The 17,261-nt window shown below is 40.7% G+C and overlaps 1 protein-coding gene across 2 annotated transcripts in view; it reads left to right on the top strand.

Moving 5' to 3' along the window:
• The window catches only part of ccdc57 (coiled-coil domain containing 57), a 40,797-nt gene extending 25,429 nt beyond the window's left edge, over positions 1-15,368 (top strand). For both annotated transcript variants that reach the window (XM_032502853.1, XM_032502852.1), the window contains exons 12-18: positions 712-994; positions 6,158-6,252; positions 6,568-6,805; positions 9,899-9,996; positions 11,677-11,802; positions 11,968-12,124; positions 15,059-15,368. In XM_032502853.1, coding sequence (XP_032358744.1) covers positions 712-994; positions 6,158-6,252; positions 6,568-6,805; positions 9,899-9,996; positions 11,677-11,802; positions 11,968-12,124; positions 15,059-15,276 — 1,215 coding nt within the window. In that variant the 3' untranslated portion in view covers positions 15,277-15,368. The remainder of the gene's footprint in view (positions 1-711; positions 995-6,157; positions 6,253-6,567; positions 6,806-9,898; positions 9,997-11,676; positions 11,803-11,967; positions 12,125-15,058) is intronic.
• Positions 15,369-17,261: the final 1,893 nt, after the last annotated feature.

Genomic DNA, 17,261 nt, shown 5'->3' with positions numbered 1-17,261 from the left:
TGAAATTTAGTGAGGACTACATTAGGACTGGATTTAAAGATGATTCTGGTTTCCAACTTGGCCCCAGGTGTGTTTGTTAAAACACGTACGGAGACAACTTCTCTCTGTTGATGCTTCATTACAATCAAGCATCAGTATAAACATGGGGGGGGGGGGGGGGGGGGGTAGCTCTGCTATGGCTGTGTGTGTGGAAATAAAAGAAATAAATAACATTGCAAAGGCTACCATATACAATGCATAGCAATCGAATGTGCTAGTAAATAATAAAAATAAACCCACTATTAATTACACAATCTTATGAGCAAGGACGTTCAACAATCGCCATTATATCAAATCAACAGCCAGGTGTAACTTAGCTAACAGGTGTAACTTATCTAACAGGTGAAGAACACAAACAAGCTAACTTTTTTTTTTTCTACGGTAGAAAGTACCGATATCCGTGTTAAAATGTAAGGATTAAAAGTAAAAAGTCGCCAAAAAAATAAATAGTAAAGTAAAAATATCTGAAAAATCTACTTGGGTACATTAACAAAGTATTTGTACTTCGTTACTTCCCATCTCTGACCCACTCAAAACGTTCAAACACACACACACACACACACACACACACACACACACACACACACACACACACACACACACACCACACACACACACACACACACACACACACAAGTAGAAATAAATGTTAAAATGTTTATCTACCCACAGGGTCTCACGCCAAAGGTAGATTCTCTGGCATCAGAAGAGATCCATTGTCTACAGCAGCAGAACAACACCCTGCGGGCTGTGGTTACCCAGATGAGGAAGGAGATGGAGGGTCTCATTCATCTCCTACCCCATTCCCAGGCCCAGCTACGCACCTCTTCTCCTCAGCAAGTTCAGCATCCAGGAGCACCTGCCACCACCTCCATCACTCCTACAACTAACACTCAGATGCCCACTGCACCAGCCGCCCAATCCACTGACATCTCTGTTAACATCAGCCCAGCAGGTGTGGACAACTCTCTTTTACACAAGCACGGTTGATAATTCAGCAAATTCTATTGAAAAAAACGTTAATTACAGCATATACAGTGGCAATCTACACTGATGTTTTGATTGTTTAGATCCAGGGGCCAATTTCACAAAGTGGTGGCACCAACTAAATAACTTAGGGAAGATGATTTGGGTCCTTTTAATCTCAATATATATTTCTAAAATATATGTAACATACAGTATATAATATATACTACTTAATAATATACTGTAAATAGTAATGTGCATAGAAATATATTTTATAGCTTAACAATATATATATATATATATATATATATATATATATATATATATATATATATATATATATATATATATATATAATATACTGTGTGTGTGTGTGTGTGTGTGTGTGTGTGTGTGTGTGTGTGTGTGTGTGTGTGTTGTATATATAAATACATATTAGGGCTGCACAATTAGTCGAATTTTAATCACAATCACGATTTTGACTTCCCACGATAAAATTTACGTGATTTTAAATGCGTAATTTCATAGAATGCTCCGTTTTTTTTTGCAAAGCCTATCTACCGCTCCTTAAGCCACTGTCTGATCATGTCCCAGTTAGAGTTGTTCCCTGCACCGCGCAGCTTAGTTTCTAGATGTTGACAGTCACAGAGGACAGAGCAACGGGAGGAAAATTCAACAGATAGCAGTCGGTTATACGTCTGTCACAAGGTTTACCAGTTTACCAGTAAACGCAACATTTTGTCCCGTCTGTGTTGTTTTTTCAGACAACAGCAGTGACCAGTGTTAGTGTCTGTTGGCTCACAGGGCTCTAGGGCGCGAGTAATATTTTCCCTCTAGGTCGCACCTGTGCACCTAACTTCCTTGCATCCGCTGCAATGTTGTTTATGTGGATAGGGTTTAATTTTGCGTTACTTGACCCATTTTGTCTGTAAAGCTGTGCCTGTGTTGGATCTCTCCTCTACTCTCTCTCGTCTTACTTTCCGCGCATCCCCGCCACACAGCGGCCGCCAGTCCACACTTCTGACATTTGTCCATAGTTTTAATTGTTATTAACACAGCTGTATATTGTTAAGCATGAGAGGCAAACCTGTATTTGTACCAGTGTTTCCGCTGGTAACTCTGCTATCGGAGCAGAAGAAGTTATTGAAGGCAACTAACTTCAGTTTGTCGAGTAACAGCGTGTGAGACGGAGCCTGCTGGACCCGCAAAGATGTGACCCATGGCCAGAATATCATAATTCATAAAAACGCGGCGCAGTGACGATACATACATTTCATAGACAATGTGTGTAACTCTGACCCGCCATTTTACCAGGCCATAACCCATTAAATTTAAAATTCAGTTTTATTTAAAGTATCAAATCACAACAAGAGTTATCTCAAGACACTTTACAGATAGAGAAAGGTCTAGACCACACTCCAGAATCCACAAGGACCAACAGTTCCAGTAGTTTCCTCCAGAGAAAGCAACAGTGCGCAGTGGCGAGGAAAAACTTCCCTTTTTGGGCAGAAACCTCGGTCAGGACCCAGGCTCTAGGTGGGGCGGTGGTCTGACGACCGGTTGGGATTAGAATGAAGAGTTTGTTTGTAGCAGTTCTTTGTAGCATAGCAGGGCACTGGGGCGTTACAAGGCCCCGCAGGACGTAGCTGGGCACCGCAGAGCGTAGCAGGATGTACATGGCATCGCAGGACATGTAGCGGGACCAGGACAGCTCTACCCTGATTTTGGGCCTCCCTGATCCGAGGAAACATGCTGGGGGGGAAAAGAACATAAGGACTCCGGGGAATGACTCCCGGGCTAGGTTAGTAACAAGCATTCGGGGCACTGGATGCACACCAAAAGGAAAGATAGAAAGATAGATGAGAGGGGGAGCTCAGTGTGTCAAAGGAGTCCCCCAGCAGTCTAAAACCATTAACAGTCATAACTAAGAGAGACAGGGTAAAAAGAGGAGCCTGGTTGGGATAGAACTCTCCCTAACGGGTCCCCCTCCCTCTGTCTAGAGGGATGGGAAGGGAGAGAGAGAGAGAGATCCATCCCTCTGTCTAGAGGAGGTGGATGAGAGAGAAAAGAGAAAGAGATATCCATCCCCTGTCTAGAGGAGGGGGATGGAGAGAGAGAGAGAGAGAGAGAGAGAGAGAGAGAGATGAGGGGTAGAGAGAGGGGGAGAGGGGAGAGGAGAGAGGGGAGAGAGAGGGGAGAGGGGAAAAGAGAGAGGGGAGAGAGAGAGGAGAGGGGAGAGAGGGGGAGAGGAATTAAGAGGAGATGGGGGGGGAGGGGAGAGAGAGAGGGGAGAAAGGGGGAGAACCCTCCTCTGTCAGAGGAGGGGGGGGAGAAGAGAATTTTAGAGGGAGGGAGGGAGAAAAAGAGAGAGAGAGAGGAGACCCTAACGAGAGAGGAGAGAGGGAGAGAAATAACCATCCCTCTGTCTAGGAAGGGGGGAGAGGGGGAGGAGAGGGGAGATAGAGAGGGGGGGGAGAAGAGAGAGAGAGAGAAGGGGAGGAAAAGAGAGAGAGAGAGAAGAGAGAGAATGGGGCCATACCACCCTCCTGTTCTGAGCGAGAGAGAGGGCAGAGAGAGGGGAGAGAGGGGAAGAGAGGAGGGGGGAAGAGGGAGGGGGAGAGAGGAGAAGAATCATTTAAGTCTTAGAAAGGAGAAAAAAGTACCTCCATGTATAGCGAGGTGGCTATGAAGAGGAGAAATTTAATTTATTATATGTGCTAATCAACAGTTATCTTTTGCCCATAAGCGGCGTAATAGGGATGGTCAGGACACTGGCCATCCTAACTATAAGCTTTATCAAGAGAAAAGTCTTAAGCCTACTTCTTAAATGTGGAGATGTGTCTGCCTCCCGAACCCAAACGGAACCTGGTTCCACAGAGAGGAGCCTGATAGCTGAACGCTCTGGCTCCCGTTCTAACTACTAACTAACTACGGTAACTAATACTCCCTAACAATATTGATTTTATGCCCTAACTATAAGTTTATCAAAAAAGGAAAGTAACTAACTACTACTCCCTAACAATATTCGATTCTATGCCCTAACTCTAAGCTTTATCAAAAAGGAAAGTCTCAAGCCCACTCTTAAATGTGGAATGGTGTTGCCCCCGACCCCAAAATGGAACATGGGTTTCCCCAGGAGAGGAGCCTGATAGCTGAACGTCTGGCTCCCGTTTCTACTTTTAGAGACTCTAGGAACCACCAGTAACCCTGCATTCTAGGATCGTAGTGCTCTCGCAGGGTTGTAAGTACTATGAGCTCTTTAAGATAAGTGGTGCCGACCGTGAAGAGCTTTGTAGGTCAGGTGAAGGATTTTAAATTCTATTCTGGATTTTAAGGAAGCCAAGGGGAGAAGCTAAAAAGGAGAGATTGGTTTCTTTTCCGTTTCCCGTCAGAACACGTGCTGCCGCATTCTGGATCAGCTGAAGAGTCTTTTTGGACTTTTTCGAGCAGCCTGATAACAAAGAATTGCAGTAATCCAGCCTAGAAGTAACAAATGCATGGACTAGTTTCTCTGCATCATTTTTAGACAGGATATTCCTGAGTTTTGCAATATTACGTAAGTGAAAAAAGGCAATCCTTGAAATTTGCTTTATGTGGGAATTAAAGGACATGTCCTGATCAAAGATAACTTCAAGATTCCTCACAGTGGTGCTGGAGGCTAGGGTAATGCCATCCAGAGTAACTATATCTTTGGATAACGCGTCACGGAGGTGCTTGGGTCCCAGAGCAATGACTTCCATTTTATCTGAGTTTAACATTAGAAAATTACAGGTCATCCAGGTTTTAATATCCTGAAGGCACATTTGAAGTTTAGCTAACTGATTAGTTTCATCAGGCTTGATCGACAGATATAACTGAGTATCATCTGCATAACAATGAAAGTTAATGGAGTGCTTCCTGATAATACTGCCTAAAGGAAGCATATATAAAGTAAACAGGATTGGACCGAGCACAGATCCTTGTGGGACTCCATGACTAACTTTGGCGTGCACAGAGGATTCATCGTTAACATGAACAAACTGAGATCGATCTGATAAATAAGACTTAAACCAGCTTAGAGCAGTCCCTTTAATGCCAATTAAATGTTCCAATCTCTGTAATAGGATATGATGGTCAATGGTATCAAATGCAGCACTAAGGTCTAATAACACAAGTACAGAGATAAGTCCTTCGTCTGATGCAATTAGGAGGTCATTAGTAATTTTCACAAGTGCTGTCTCTGTACTATGATTAACTCTAAATCCTGACTGAAAATCCTCAAATAAGCTGTTGCTATGCAGAAAGTCACACAGCTGTTTGGCGACTGCTTTCTCAAGAATCTTAGAGAGAAATGGAAGGTTGGGTATAGGTCTATAGTTGGCTAAAACATCTGGATCAAGGTTGGGCTTTTTCAGAAGAGGTTTAATTACAACTACTTTAAAGTGCTGTGGTACATAGCCTGTTAATAAAGATAGATTGGTTATATCTAGTAAAGAAGTATTGACTAAGGGTAAAACTTCTTTAAGTAGCCTAGTCGGGATGGGGTCTAAGAGGCAGGTTGATGGTTTAGATAAAGAAACAATTGAATTAAATTGATAAAGATCAAGTGAAGCAAAGCAGTCTAAACATGTATCTGGTTTTACTGATGTTTCTAAGGTTCCTGAGTTTAGAGATAAGTCTGGGGTTGTTCCTATTTTCCTCTATTAATGAGGAGTAGTACGCTGCTCTGGCCTTACGGAGGGCCTTGTGATTATCATTTTGGCCAATAATTTTGCAGCCCTAATATAAATATATATATATATATATATATAAAAAATACAACTATATCCTTGTGGCAGATAGCAGGATATAGTTGAATGTTTTACAGTTTCATTTTGTGCATGCTTTAATTTCAGTGTATCTCATGTATGTCTTATATTTCTTTTACTGGAGACTTTAACTGTAACCTGTGATCATATCTATGCTCTGCTGGGGAAAGAAGACTACTCTTGCAGATATTGGCTGTCTAAAAGACAGCCTAAAATAGTTTAATAATAATAATGAATAACCTAATGGCTGACATCTTTATCTCACTTGGAATGGTATTTGTATTAGTTAGATTTATTTTTAAAAAATGTGGTTAAACTTTGCCTTCATTCACCTTTTAACATCAATATGTGATATGGGTCCTCAGGTAGTCTGTGCCAGGGGAAACGTGCCATAACCTCTGTTTTGGCAAAGGAGGAGTTCAGGGGGGCAGAATCTGCTCTCGCAAACCTAAAGGAACAGGTGCGGAAGGAAATCAGTATTTAGTTGAATTTTAACCTGTCAGTGTTGTCAAGGCAACTGCCTGGACCAGTGATGTGGTGTTAAAGCTACTGACCCCTTTAGTGCTGACCCATGACTGTGGAACCATTCTCCACGAACACGCAAATGTGAAAAGTGGGCAAGACAATTCCATTTCATTGTAATTTCATTGTAGCAAAAATGGTAGCATATTAAAGGGTTAATTCACTAGTCAGTTATGTAAGATGATAAAAAGATATTGCATACGCTGCTTCTAGCAAGATAGTTCTTTTAAGTCTTTTCTTATTTTCCTTCCAGAGTGCACTGGTGCGACAACTGCAAGAGGAGAACTTGTATTTGCGGCGGCAACAGGCCTCAAGTTTGATATCGGGTGGTTTATTTAAAAATGTGAGGGGTGCTAAAGGCAACCCTCCTCTCCTGCGTACCAGGCTAAAGCAGGCAGCATCTTGTATCGCCCGACTGAGCAGAGAGAAACATCAGCTGATAGAAATGGGCAACCGCCTTCGTGCCCAGATCACGACTGCTGGACTACAGGGTACAGTGACAGACACACACAAACAAACACACACACATCATTAAAGAGCAGGCAGTGCTATGCACAGCATGTGTAATTAATTCAAATCAATTTTATTTATAGTATCAATTCATAACAAGAGTTATCTCAAGACACTAGACCACACTCCAGAATTTACAAGGACCCAACAGTTCTAGTAGTTTCCTCCAGAGCAAGCAACAGTGCGACAGTGGCGAGGAAAAACTTCCTTTTAATCAGAAACCTCGGTCAGACCCAGGCTCTTGGTAGGCGGTGTCTGACGGGCCGGTTGGGGTTAGAATGAAGAGTGGCAATAACAAAAATAGAAAAAATTAGTAGTTTGTAGCAGTTCTTTGTAGTAGTTCATGGCATAGCAGGACGCTGTGCGGCATTACAAGGCACAGCAGGACGTAGCAGGACGTAGCAGGACGTAGCAGGACGTAGCAGGACGTAGCAGGACGTAGCAGGGCACCGCAGTGTAGCAGTTGAACATGGCATCACAGAACGTGTAGCGGGACCAAGGCGACAGCTGCTACCCTGATTTTGGAGCCTCTCTGATCCAAGGGAACATGCTGGGGAAAAAAGAACATAAGGACTCCGGGGAATGACTCCCCAGAAATAGGTTAGTAACAAGCATTTCTGGGACATGGATGCACATAAATGAAAAGATGGAAAGATAGAGGAGAGAGGAGATCAGTGTATCAAAATAAGTTCCCAGCTGTCTAAAACTATTACAACAAAACCAAGAGAGACGAGGTAAAGAGAGCTCCAGCCCGGCCGGGCCAGAACTCTCCCCAACCGGATCGGGCTGTATGCCAAGTCTCCCTTTAGTTTTATTATATTCTTGATTATATGATAGATAAATCTGAAAACTATGTGACTAACTACTACTCCCTAACAATATTCGATTCTATGCCCTAACTATAAGCTTTATCAAAAAGAAAAGTCTTAAGCCTACTCTTAAATGTGGAGATGGTGTCTGCCTCCCGGACCCAAACTGGAACCTGGTTCCACAGGAGAGGAGCCTGATAGCTGAACGCTCTGGCTCCCGTTCTACTTTTAGAGACTCTAGGAACCACCAGTAACCCTGCATTCTGGGAGCGTAGTGCTCTCGCAGGGTTGTAAGGTACTATGAGCTCTTTAAGATAAGATGGAGCCTGACCATGAAGAGCTTTGTAGGTGAGAAAAAGGATTTTAAATTCTATTCTAAATTTTACAGGAAGCCAATGCAGAGAAGCTAAAACAGGAGAAACGTGATCTCTTTTCCTGGTTCCCATCAGAACACGTGCCGCAGCATTCTGGATCAGCTGAAGAGTCCTTATGGACTTTTCCGAGCAGCCTGATAACAAAGAATTGCAGTAATCCAACCTAGAAGTAACAAATGCATGGACTAGTTTTTCTGCATCATAATTAAAAGTATATATTGTATAAATACAATATAAACAGGTACAGTCACTAACCATAACTGATCTTTTGGTTTATTGGGCTGTTGATCAGTAACAAGGACAAAGTTAATGGGCCAGCTAAGATCTGTGGTCTTAAAAACTCACAATAAGGCAAAGTTACCAATAAACCAAGCTTTTATTTAAACAATTTATATATACAAATCTTGTTTAAATTAGCTTGAGCTGAATAACTTTGAAACCTTAGACTTCCAGACTTGGCAGGAATGCCTTGTGCTCCAATTATTCTAGCCAGATTGAAACCCAGCAGCAACCCATCATTACTGACATACTGAGCCTTTAGGCCAGAGCAAGATGCAAAATACATATTATTTTAAATATATTTCACACTAATATATCATAGATTGACACGGGCTATGGAATTGAATTACGCAAAATGTTAAGCTCATCTCTGTAACAGTCATTGCACAGTACCCCAACTGACACATTCAATTGTCAGTCACATTTAATTGCTTTAGATATAGTATAGTTTTTTATTAATTAAAGCACACAAATACATTTGAAGCATTTTGACTGTAGCAGATACAGAATTTAGATACAGCGTGCATACAAAATGAAATAATAGAACAAAGTAAACAACAGAGACAAATAGTGTCACACGTAACGGAATTGAGAAGGGGAAACAACAACCAGGAACACAGAAACTGGGGAAAAAACTCCTTTAATGTCAGCACCAGTATACTTCATACATTTTATTGTGCGTTGAAAGTGTTCTCTCCTTTGAAATCATCATTCCCAAGTATAGAAAGTATATAAAAAGAGAACACTAAGAAAGGCAAATAGCATTGTGGGTAATCTGTTAGCATAAAGGTTAGAGGTTCATATTAATCTCTTCTTACTTTGAATATTAATTGCGAAGCTAGCTCAATTTACAGTGAATACTGAATGAGAAAATGGGTCCTTCGTTTAGAATTAATAACAATATGGCTGTGGAGTCTTTTAACAGGGCCTACAATGCAATGTGGTGATGCAAAGGGAGAACCTTGGGAAAGCATTTTGTAACAATTTATTACAAAATGCATATTGAGTTCAGGGTTTTTATTACAAAATTAATATATAGTAAAGGCTGACAAAATCAGATTCCAATCGAATGGGTGTTGCCATCTAGAAAAAAAATCGACAAAGGATACACCCGTCGTTTCTTGAACCATTGGCGCCTCCTCTCACCTTGATTCTTCCCTTCCAAGGGATTTGAACCCAATTAATGAGGGCGGATCTCAATTAATTTTTGTGTCAGTAGTTATTGGATGGAGGAGCTAGGACAGTCGGAAGCATAGTCTGTCTGTCTGTCTGTCTGTCTGTCTGTCTGTCTGTCTGTCTGTCTGTCTCTTTCTCTCACCCCCATCAACCGGTCGGGGCAGATGACCGCCCACCCTAAGCCATGGTTCTGCTCGAGGTTTCTGCCTCTTAAACGGAAGTTTTTCCTTGCCTCTGTCGCCCAGTGCTTGCTCTTGGTGGGAACTGTTGGGTTTCTGCAAATCACATCACAGAGTACGGTCTAGACCTGCTCTTTTATGAAAAGCACAACGAGATAACTGTTGTTGGGATTTAGCGCTATATAAATAGAATTGAATTGAATAGTTAGTAGAACGGAAAGCGGCCACAGTACTCCATATACCTTTGTGTCTTACAGAACCAGTGGAGCCAGAGAGGGACACCTTCACGGAGAAACAAGACCAACATGGTCGGCTGTTTGCTTTGGAACAGCTGCAGTACCAGCTCACCACACAGGTATCTGCCCCGACTCAGTATTAAAGAGTCTCTTTAAATCTCTCATCAAATGTCTCGACAATAGACTACTCCTTTCTTCCTGTTACTTCAAAGGCTTTTCTATATCACACAGATTGGCACCCATATATTTTATTTTTGGGGCTTTTTATGGCCTTTAATCAACAAGGGGAGAGAGGAGGGGGACTAGGACTCAGCCTACATGGGGCGCACACTCTACTTGGGAAGCTAGAGGTTGCCCCCTGGCATTTATATCTCACATTGTACCTCTAAGTGCTCGAGTGGTAATAGCAAGATGAGAATCTTGTTTACCCCTGTTGTTTCCCATTTTTATGTCATAATTTGAGTTCAGGATGAAAACACTGCAGCACCTGTACTGATGGTGGCCTGTAATGAATCCCAGTACTCGGATTTCCTCTCACAGTGTAGACATGCAGGTTAGGTGACTTAGTTTAACCCCTCAGCACATCCATTCACTTTAAATTTCTGAGCAATATTTTTTTCTAATTTAAAGCTAAATATATTTTGTATTTATATTTAGGAATTTCAAAACAGGATAATTTTCCTTCATAGCCTAGCTCTGTCCAGATTAGCAACACCTATAAAGATCAATAATAATAATAACAATGTCTAATTGTCTTAATCTGTACACACACTAACAAACTAACCAGCTAACAGCTAGGCACTGTCATCAATGTGAGGTTATCACAGGGAGGTGCTGATCTTATAAAACGGCTGTTCATCAAAACACAGTTATAGTACATGACTCCCCTCATAACAACAATGTGTATTTTTTATATTTCAGTTCATGTACTAGTTGAAAAACTGGAATACAACGTGATTATTTGTAAGCTTTAGTGTTGGTGTTTGGAGGTGTATTTCTGATGGAGCCAGGCTAGCTGCTTCCCCCTGCTTCCAATCTTAATGCTGACACAGATATAAAATTTATATCAAGAATCACACAACACCTCTTTATGATCAGAACAGGTAGTTGTTACTCCACACCAGTGGTTCCCAAACTTTTTCAGCTCAAGACCCAAAAGAGAAATTTGGTGTCTCCCCGGGACCCAAATATACAAAAACACACCATGAATCATTGTCATCATGAATCTACATTTTTAAACTGTGGACAAAAGACGGAACAAACCATGAATTTAAATGTATATGAAGTATATTTATTCCATTATAAAAGTAAACAAAAACAGAAAAGGTCTCTAATCTCCTTTCTGGGTCTCACCCCTTTCTCAACTCATTTTCTTATCCCCTCCCATCATCCCTCAGTACCGACACCAACATTTTTGTAAATAATGCTGACTTGAATTTAATGAGATGTATGTGGCTGGTTGAAGATACCAACCAGCTGATCTATTCTAGGTTCGGTTTTTGAAAGTGCCATTCTGAGGTCATGCTGAGCATGAGTCTGTTTCTGTATTTGTTTTTCAGGTATGCTAGAGTCCAAAAGCCAGAGATTGATATGCAATTTACTCTCCCAATAAAACGGGTGTGCGACCCATTTCGGGTCCCGACCCTAAGTTCGGGAAACATTGCTCTACACCCATTTCCAAAACCACAGACAGCCACTATGAGGAGTGCCTCAGAGTAATGATGATCCTGGCGTTGGGTACTTCTCTCTGCTAACCACAGGGGAGCACTGTGGTTCAACTAATGTATTTCTGCCATCAGGAGCTGCAGTACGCATTGAGGCAGAGGGCTTGCACTTTGGCTGAACAACTCCTAATTGGAACCACCAACACAGAAGGGGCTGCCAACCCTTTATTGAAGGGGCACAAAGCCACAGACAGGCGTGAGGTAACAGCAGAGTAAATATTGCATTAATTGATAAGCAATAACAGTCCAGCCGACCAGTTTACTTAATACAGTGACATATAGGTATCTCTATGATTCCAGACGTCACACAATCAGAAAGAAAAACATCTTAATATGAACTTACTCTCCTGCTCTCTTCTTCTCTAGAGTTCCAAAAACAAAGAGAACACAATCAGCCAGTCACAGAGCTCGATGGAAGTGGGGCTGCAGTCCCTCTCAGGTCTGTCTAGGTGTTGGTTCTCATCAGAGGAGTCACTGTGGGAGATACTGGACCAGGGATTTAGTCCATCTATTTTCAAAGAAGGTAACCACACCAGAATAATTAGGACTTGCCTACTACTAGATTTTGTGTGCAGACTGATACCTTTTCTTTTCATATTGCCAAAATATTTAATCAATATTGAATAGGTTTTACTACTCGTATGTCTAAAAATCCCAGAGTTAGAGTTTCCTGGTATCTCCTATCAGATCAGATGGGGATATCCTCCCAGGGTCTCCCAGCTTTAAAATAATTATTCAAAAATGTGTTTTACTAAAACTTTCACTGCAAAGTTGAATTTATCCTTGACCATCAGGTAAAGTTTCTGGACTGTTTATCAGCAAAGTGAGATCAAATGCGCACATGCATTTTAAGTGTTTAAGGGATGATCAAGGCCAACAGTGTGTGCTTTAGCGTCCACACCCAAATATCTGGCCTCCAGCAGTTCCTTTTGTTCTTTTTTTAATGTCTTTATTTATACAACAGCGGCAGAAATCTCGATGTGAAAACTGCACTAACGCGGGCCGTGTTAAGTTATGACAGCAACTGTATATCAGACAATATTGTTATTGGCACTGAATTTCATGAATTTACTACTCAGGTGAGACAAGAAACTAACGTTAGCTGTGACCCCCCCTGCAGGAAACGACGTATTCCCCTGACACGCTGTAGTAACGTTTAAATGTTTAAAACGGTTTCCAGGTTAGTGGGGGTGCACACCCTCAAAAATGTGATTTAAGTTGCACATTGGAAAATGTGTTATGTATCTGGAATTGTTCATTAGCTGTGTGTGTGATGTCTGTAAAGCAGAATGGACTCACAGTAGTAACATTTGGCTAAAAGATTTTGTTCTGATCCAAAGACTCGTTCTGTGAGAAAGGACAGAGAAGGGACACTAACATTAGTGTAAAAAATATGATGCTTTTGAGAATTAATTGCAAATAAAGCAAACTTTTGCTAAAAATTCTAGTGGAAATACTAAACTTATCATTTTTTATTTAGTTTGAATCATCTTCAATCATCTATTTGGTAAAATATCTGGAGGTGCCTTACTCAAGACAGCAGTGGTGGTATTGATAAATCCTGAATGTTTAACCATGTATGTTTTTTTTAAGATAAAAAAAGGCGGATTTGGTGATAGATTTGATGTGTGTATGCAAAGAGATAGTGGAGTCTAGCATTACACCAAGATTGTGGACCTCAGAGAACGGGCAGATGTCTCACCCGTCAACATCCAGGATGAGAACTCCAGTAGTAGATAGGCAAATTTATTGCTGTTATGTTATGTAATGGAGGAAACCAGGATAAAATTTAGGAGTAGTCCAACCTTTTTTGGGGCTTTAAGCAGAACATGATGCTTAAAGGGTAATCAGACTATGGTTAGCAGACTTAAAGGAGAATTCCGGTCGATTTCAACCCGTAGCTCTGTTGTTGGAAATTTGGAGTGCTGTCAGTAACAAGAAAATGAAAATAATCGGAAATCCAAATCCACTTTTGCTAGTTTGACAGCAGAAAGAAGGGTCTGTGCGCCGGACGCATGGTTCAAAAGGGTTGTACTTAGTGTCTTCCGTAATTCATAGATATTCTGGGCGTAACATACAAGAAACCAAACACTGTTATCTCCCATTCCCTTCAAAAGCCAGGTGCGTTTGTACCTTGGTGCATTGCTATTACGATGCTGAACTTGCACTGTAATATTTTTTGCATGTGTGTGTGCAACCAGCATAGTGTGCTTTTACTAATGCACTGCTAAAATTCAATTAAATGCTGCGTTACGGATTTTAGACCAGGTTTTTGTTGGTCTATGACGCAATCACTTTCTGCTGCCGCAAGACAGCAATACAGGCCCCCTGTGTCATAGTGCATTTTATTCCCTTATGGCCATGCAACTTGACAGACTTGATTTGGGGACCCCACAGACGATGGAGCGCTAAAAAGCTGCATATTTCTCATGTGTTATTGTTGCCTATACAGAATCACAAAGAAACTTTACCTATCCTAAAATACATTAAATCCTTACGTAATTGTAATGTAAAAAAAGGGATTCAATGAGTGTGTCAGCATTCACTAATTCATCAAACAAGCAGGTGTAGTCTTTTGTGTTAGTTAGGGTGAGTACGTCCACAGAATATCACTTCGTCAAAACACCCAACCACTCTATTCTGTATGAAAATGGTTGCAGAGGTTGGCTCAGTGATAGACAGATGGAGGGAGGGTTGTTGCCCAATTTGTGACCGTAGTCTCTGTCAACTCTCCAGGGAACAGTTTCTCAACTATAGCAGCTGCCAGATCAGGCTCAGACACAGTGATCAACATCATACCATCTAATAATTGTGAAACCAGACAATCCTGGCACAAGGTTTAAGTACACTGGTAACTACACTAAATGGGTCAAAGAGTTTATTACAGATATTAAACAACTATATATAAGTAAAGATTAGATAAAGTGCACTTGCAACCTGGAAACCAAACAAGAGACAGAGATGTTGAGAAATTTGAAATCTGTATCTAGATGAGGGGTGGCTGGGGCTCAGGAGGTAGACTGGGATGTCCACTGATACAATACATTCTCATTCCCAGTGCGTCAAAAACCGACACTTTGGCATTACACATGTCTGAAAGCCCTGATGTCTCTCTCTCATTGGTGGGAGTTTTCTGGGCTGGCAAAGCAGAGAAAGGGGAGGTAACCTTGTTCCTTATTACCTCATAAGGGGCAAGATTCCAGATTGGCCCATCTGAGCTTTCATTTTTTCAAAGGCAGAGCAGGATACCCAGGGCTCGGTTTGTCCATGCCATTGAACCTTTAAAAACAAATTTAACTATTCCACATTGACATTATTCTTTCAAGACATAGTTCCCCCAAATTCACTCAGACACCTACAATTTGGAACCTTGACTTGGTTCAACATACCGTCAGCAAATGAAATTGTGTCATCTGTAACAGCCATTCAAATTACATCTCTCTTGTCTTCACCTAAGGTGAGGGTGAGCCGAGCAGGAGGGAGGTGACTGAGTCTAAAGGGGATGGAGGCCAGATGATGTTGCATGGAATCAGTGCTACCGTCCATAGCCATCCCCCAACCACGGGCCAGCAGAGAAGGATCCCTGCTAAAACCCCATCAAACACTACCAAGACCAGCAGACCTGGATCCACTGGCAGGATCTGCAAGATCAGAAACTACAATGTTAAAGACTAACACTTTATAGTATACACAGTACAATTAGTCAGTTGGTTTGTCCGGGGGAGTCCTACTTAGTATTGTATACTTTTTATAAATATATATTTTATTATATAAATATTAATAAAAACAGAATAACATTTTCTATGGGTCTGGAGGAGCCTTGTTAAGTCTGAGAAAATAACCACGATTATTTCCTAGTGGTCTTTAGGATTATCTCTAAAGCACAAACTACTAGACAAATGCACTCTAAATCAAGAATCACTTCAAATACCAAATGTTCTTAAATACATTTCAGAATAAAACTTATGGTAAGAGCATATTTTTAATATTTTAATGCTTCTAAAATCAGAGTTTATGTGTCTGAGCAGTTAAGGGGCCACAATAATTATTATATTATTATTTTTATATATATATATATATATATATATATATATATAGCTAATGTTTGCCCCAAAGTCAAATGAAGTTGCTGATGGGGTCTTGACAAAAGTTATTATTATTAGGGTACCCCGGTGGTTTGTAGTAAAAGCACCCACCTAGAACTGCAATGTCCCACTGGGGACCTTTTGTGGTATGTTATCCCCAATCTCTCTTTATCCAAAAATATCACAAATCCAAATTTGTGATATTGGGCTGTATAAATAAAATTGACTTGACTTCCCTACACATTTTCTGTCATCTTTCTGCTGTCAACTATCCAATAAAGACATAACATACCCAAAAATATTTGAAACCACCAAGTCATTTAAGTTGTTGATAATGATCACAGTAGGTGTTACTAATATACACAGAAATGTCATTTATTGTTATAACAAAATGCATTCATTTTTTCTGTTCCAACTAGTACAATGCCATCTCCATACATGGTTAAAGCTTTGTCATGTCTCAGAAACCAGTTTCCTCTCAGGGTGACTCCTCTCATACAGATATAGTGCTGCTGTGCACAGTCTGCTGGGATTTTGCACATGAGCAATTAAGTTGGAAGTTAAACTACTTAATTTCAACCAGAGAACCAATCTATCTCTTTCACTATTAATCACAGGGTCAGTGCCTTAAAGCTTATCAACGCAGCCACAGTAGGTCAGTTGGAAAAAAATATATATATTTCTTTTGGACATCATGCTACCCGTAATGATGAACTCCAGTAACCCCAAGAAGTCAGACGAGCGTTGCTGGCTCCGTCATCACTTGGGTCCCGCCTTTTAATCACCCTATCTCCAAAAAGCCCGCTCCACTCTGTTGTGATTGGATGAAGCTTCACACCCCTGCTCCGTGATTGGCCTATTCACAAGTCATCCAGAACACTTAGATGTGTGTACTAACTTGAGCCGACGCCGGTCTCTATCACGTTCAATGTTAAGTTATGAAATGTTAAATTAAACATGAACTTGATAAAGGTTCACAACCTAGCATGCGTTGAGGGTAAGACGAAAAGGCAGGGGGATGTTTAAGAGTATCTCTCTATCTATCTATCTATCTATCTATCTATCTATCTATCTATCTATCTATCTATCTATCTATCTATCTATCTATCTATCTGCTATCTATTGTCTAGGTCTAAAGTGATCAAAATCTAATTGATGATGCATGTCAATAAACACACCATTACGGTGTTTTTTATATATTTACTTACACTGGATGCTTCAAACATAGTTTCATTTATTAAAGTAAGAAAATATTCTTGTAACTAAACAGGTCACAGCCCAAATATTATATTAAATATTATAAAATAAAACTGTGTGATATCAAATCTATGCTGTGTAGTTAAACCAATGGTCAATGGCTCTATGGATGTTAATCACGGTCTTTTATTTTCATATAATTTATATATCATTCTCATATTTTGGCTTTATTCTAATGCTTTTGGTAATTGACTTTACCTCGACAACTATAAGATGGATTGCATGACATTTGGTACAGACAGCCATGTTGCTCCATAACATTTATGACTCGAGATGGCTTGTTTAAAGTCAGATGTTTTCCAAATAAAGACCCTTTAG

Source organism: Etheostoma spectabile, chromosome 21 (assembly GCF_008692095.1).
Source record: "Etheostoma spectabile isolate EspeVRDwgs_2016 chromosome 21, UIUC_Espe_1.0, whole genome shotgun sequence".
Classification (NCBI taxonomy): Eukaryota; Metazoa; Chordata; class Actinopteri; order Perciformes; family Percidae; genus Etheostoma; species Etheostoma spectabile.
The sequence above is the reverse complement of the archived record's forward strand: the minus strand, read 5'-3'. Positions and strand labels throughout refer to the sequence as shown.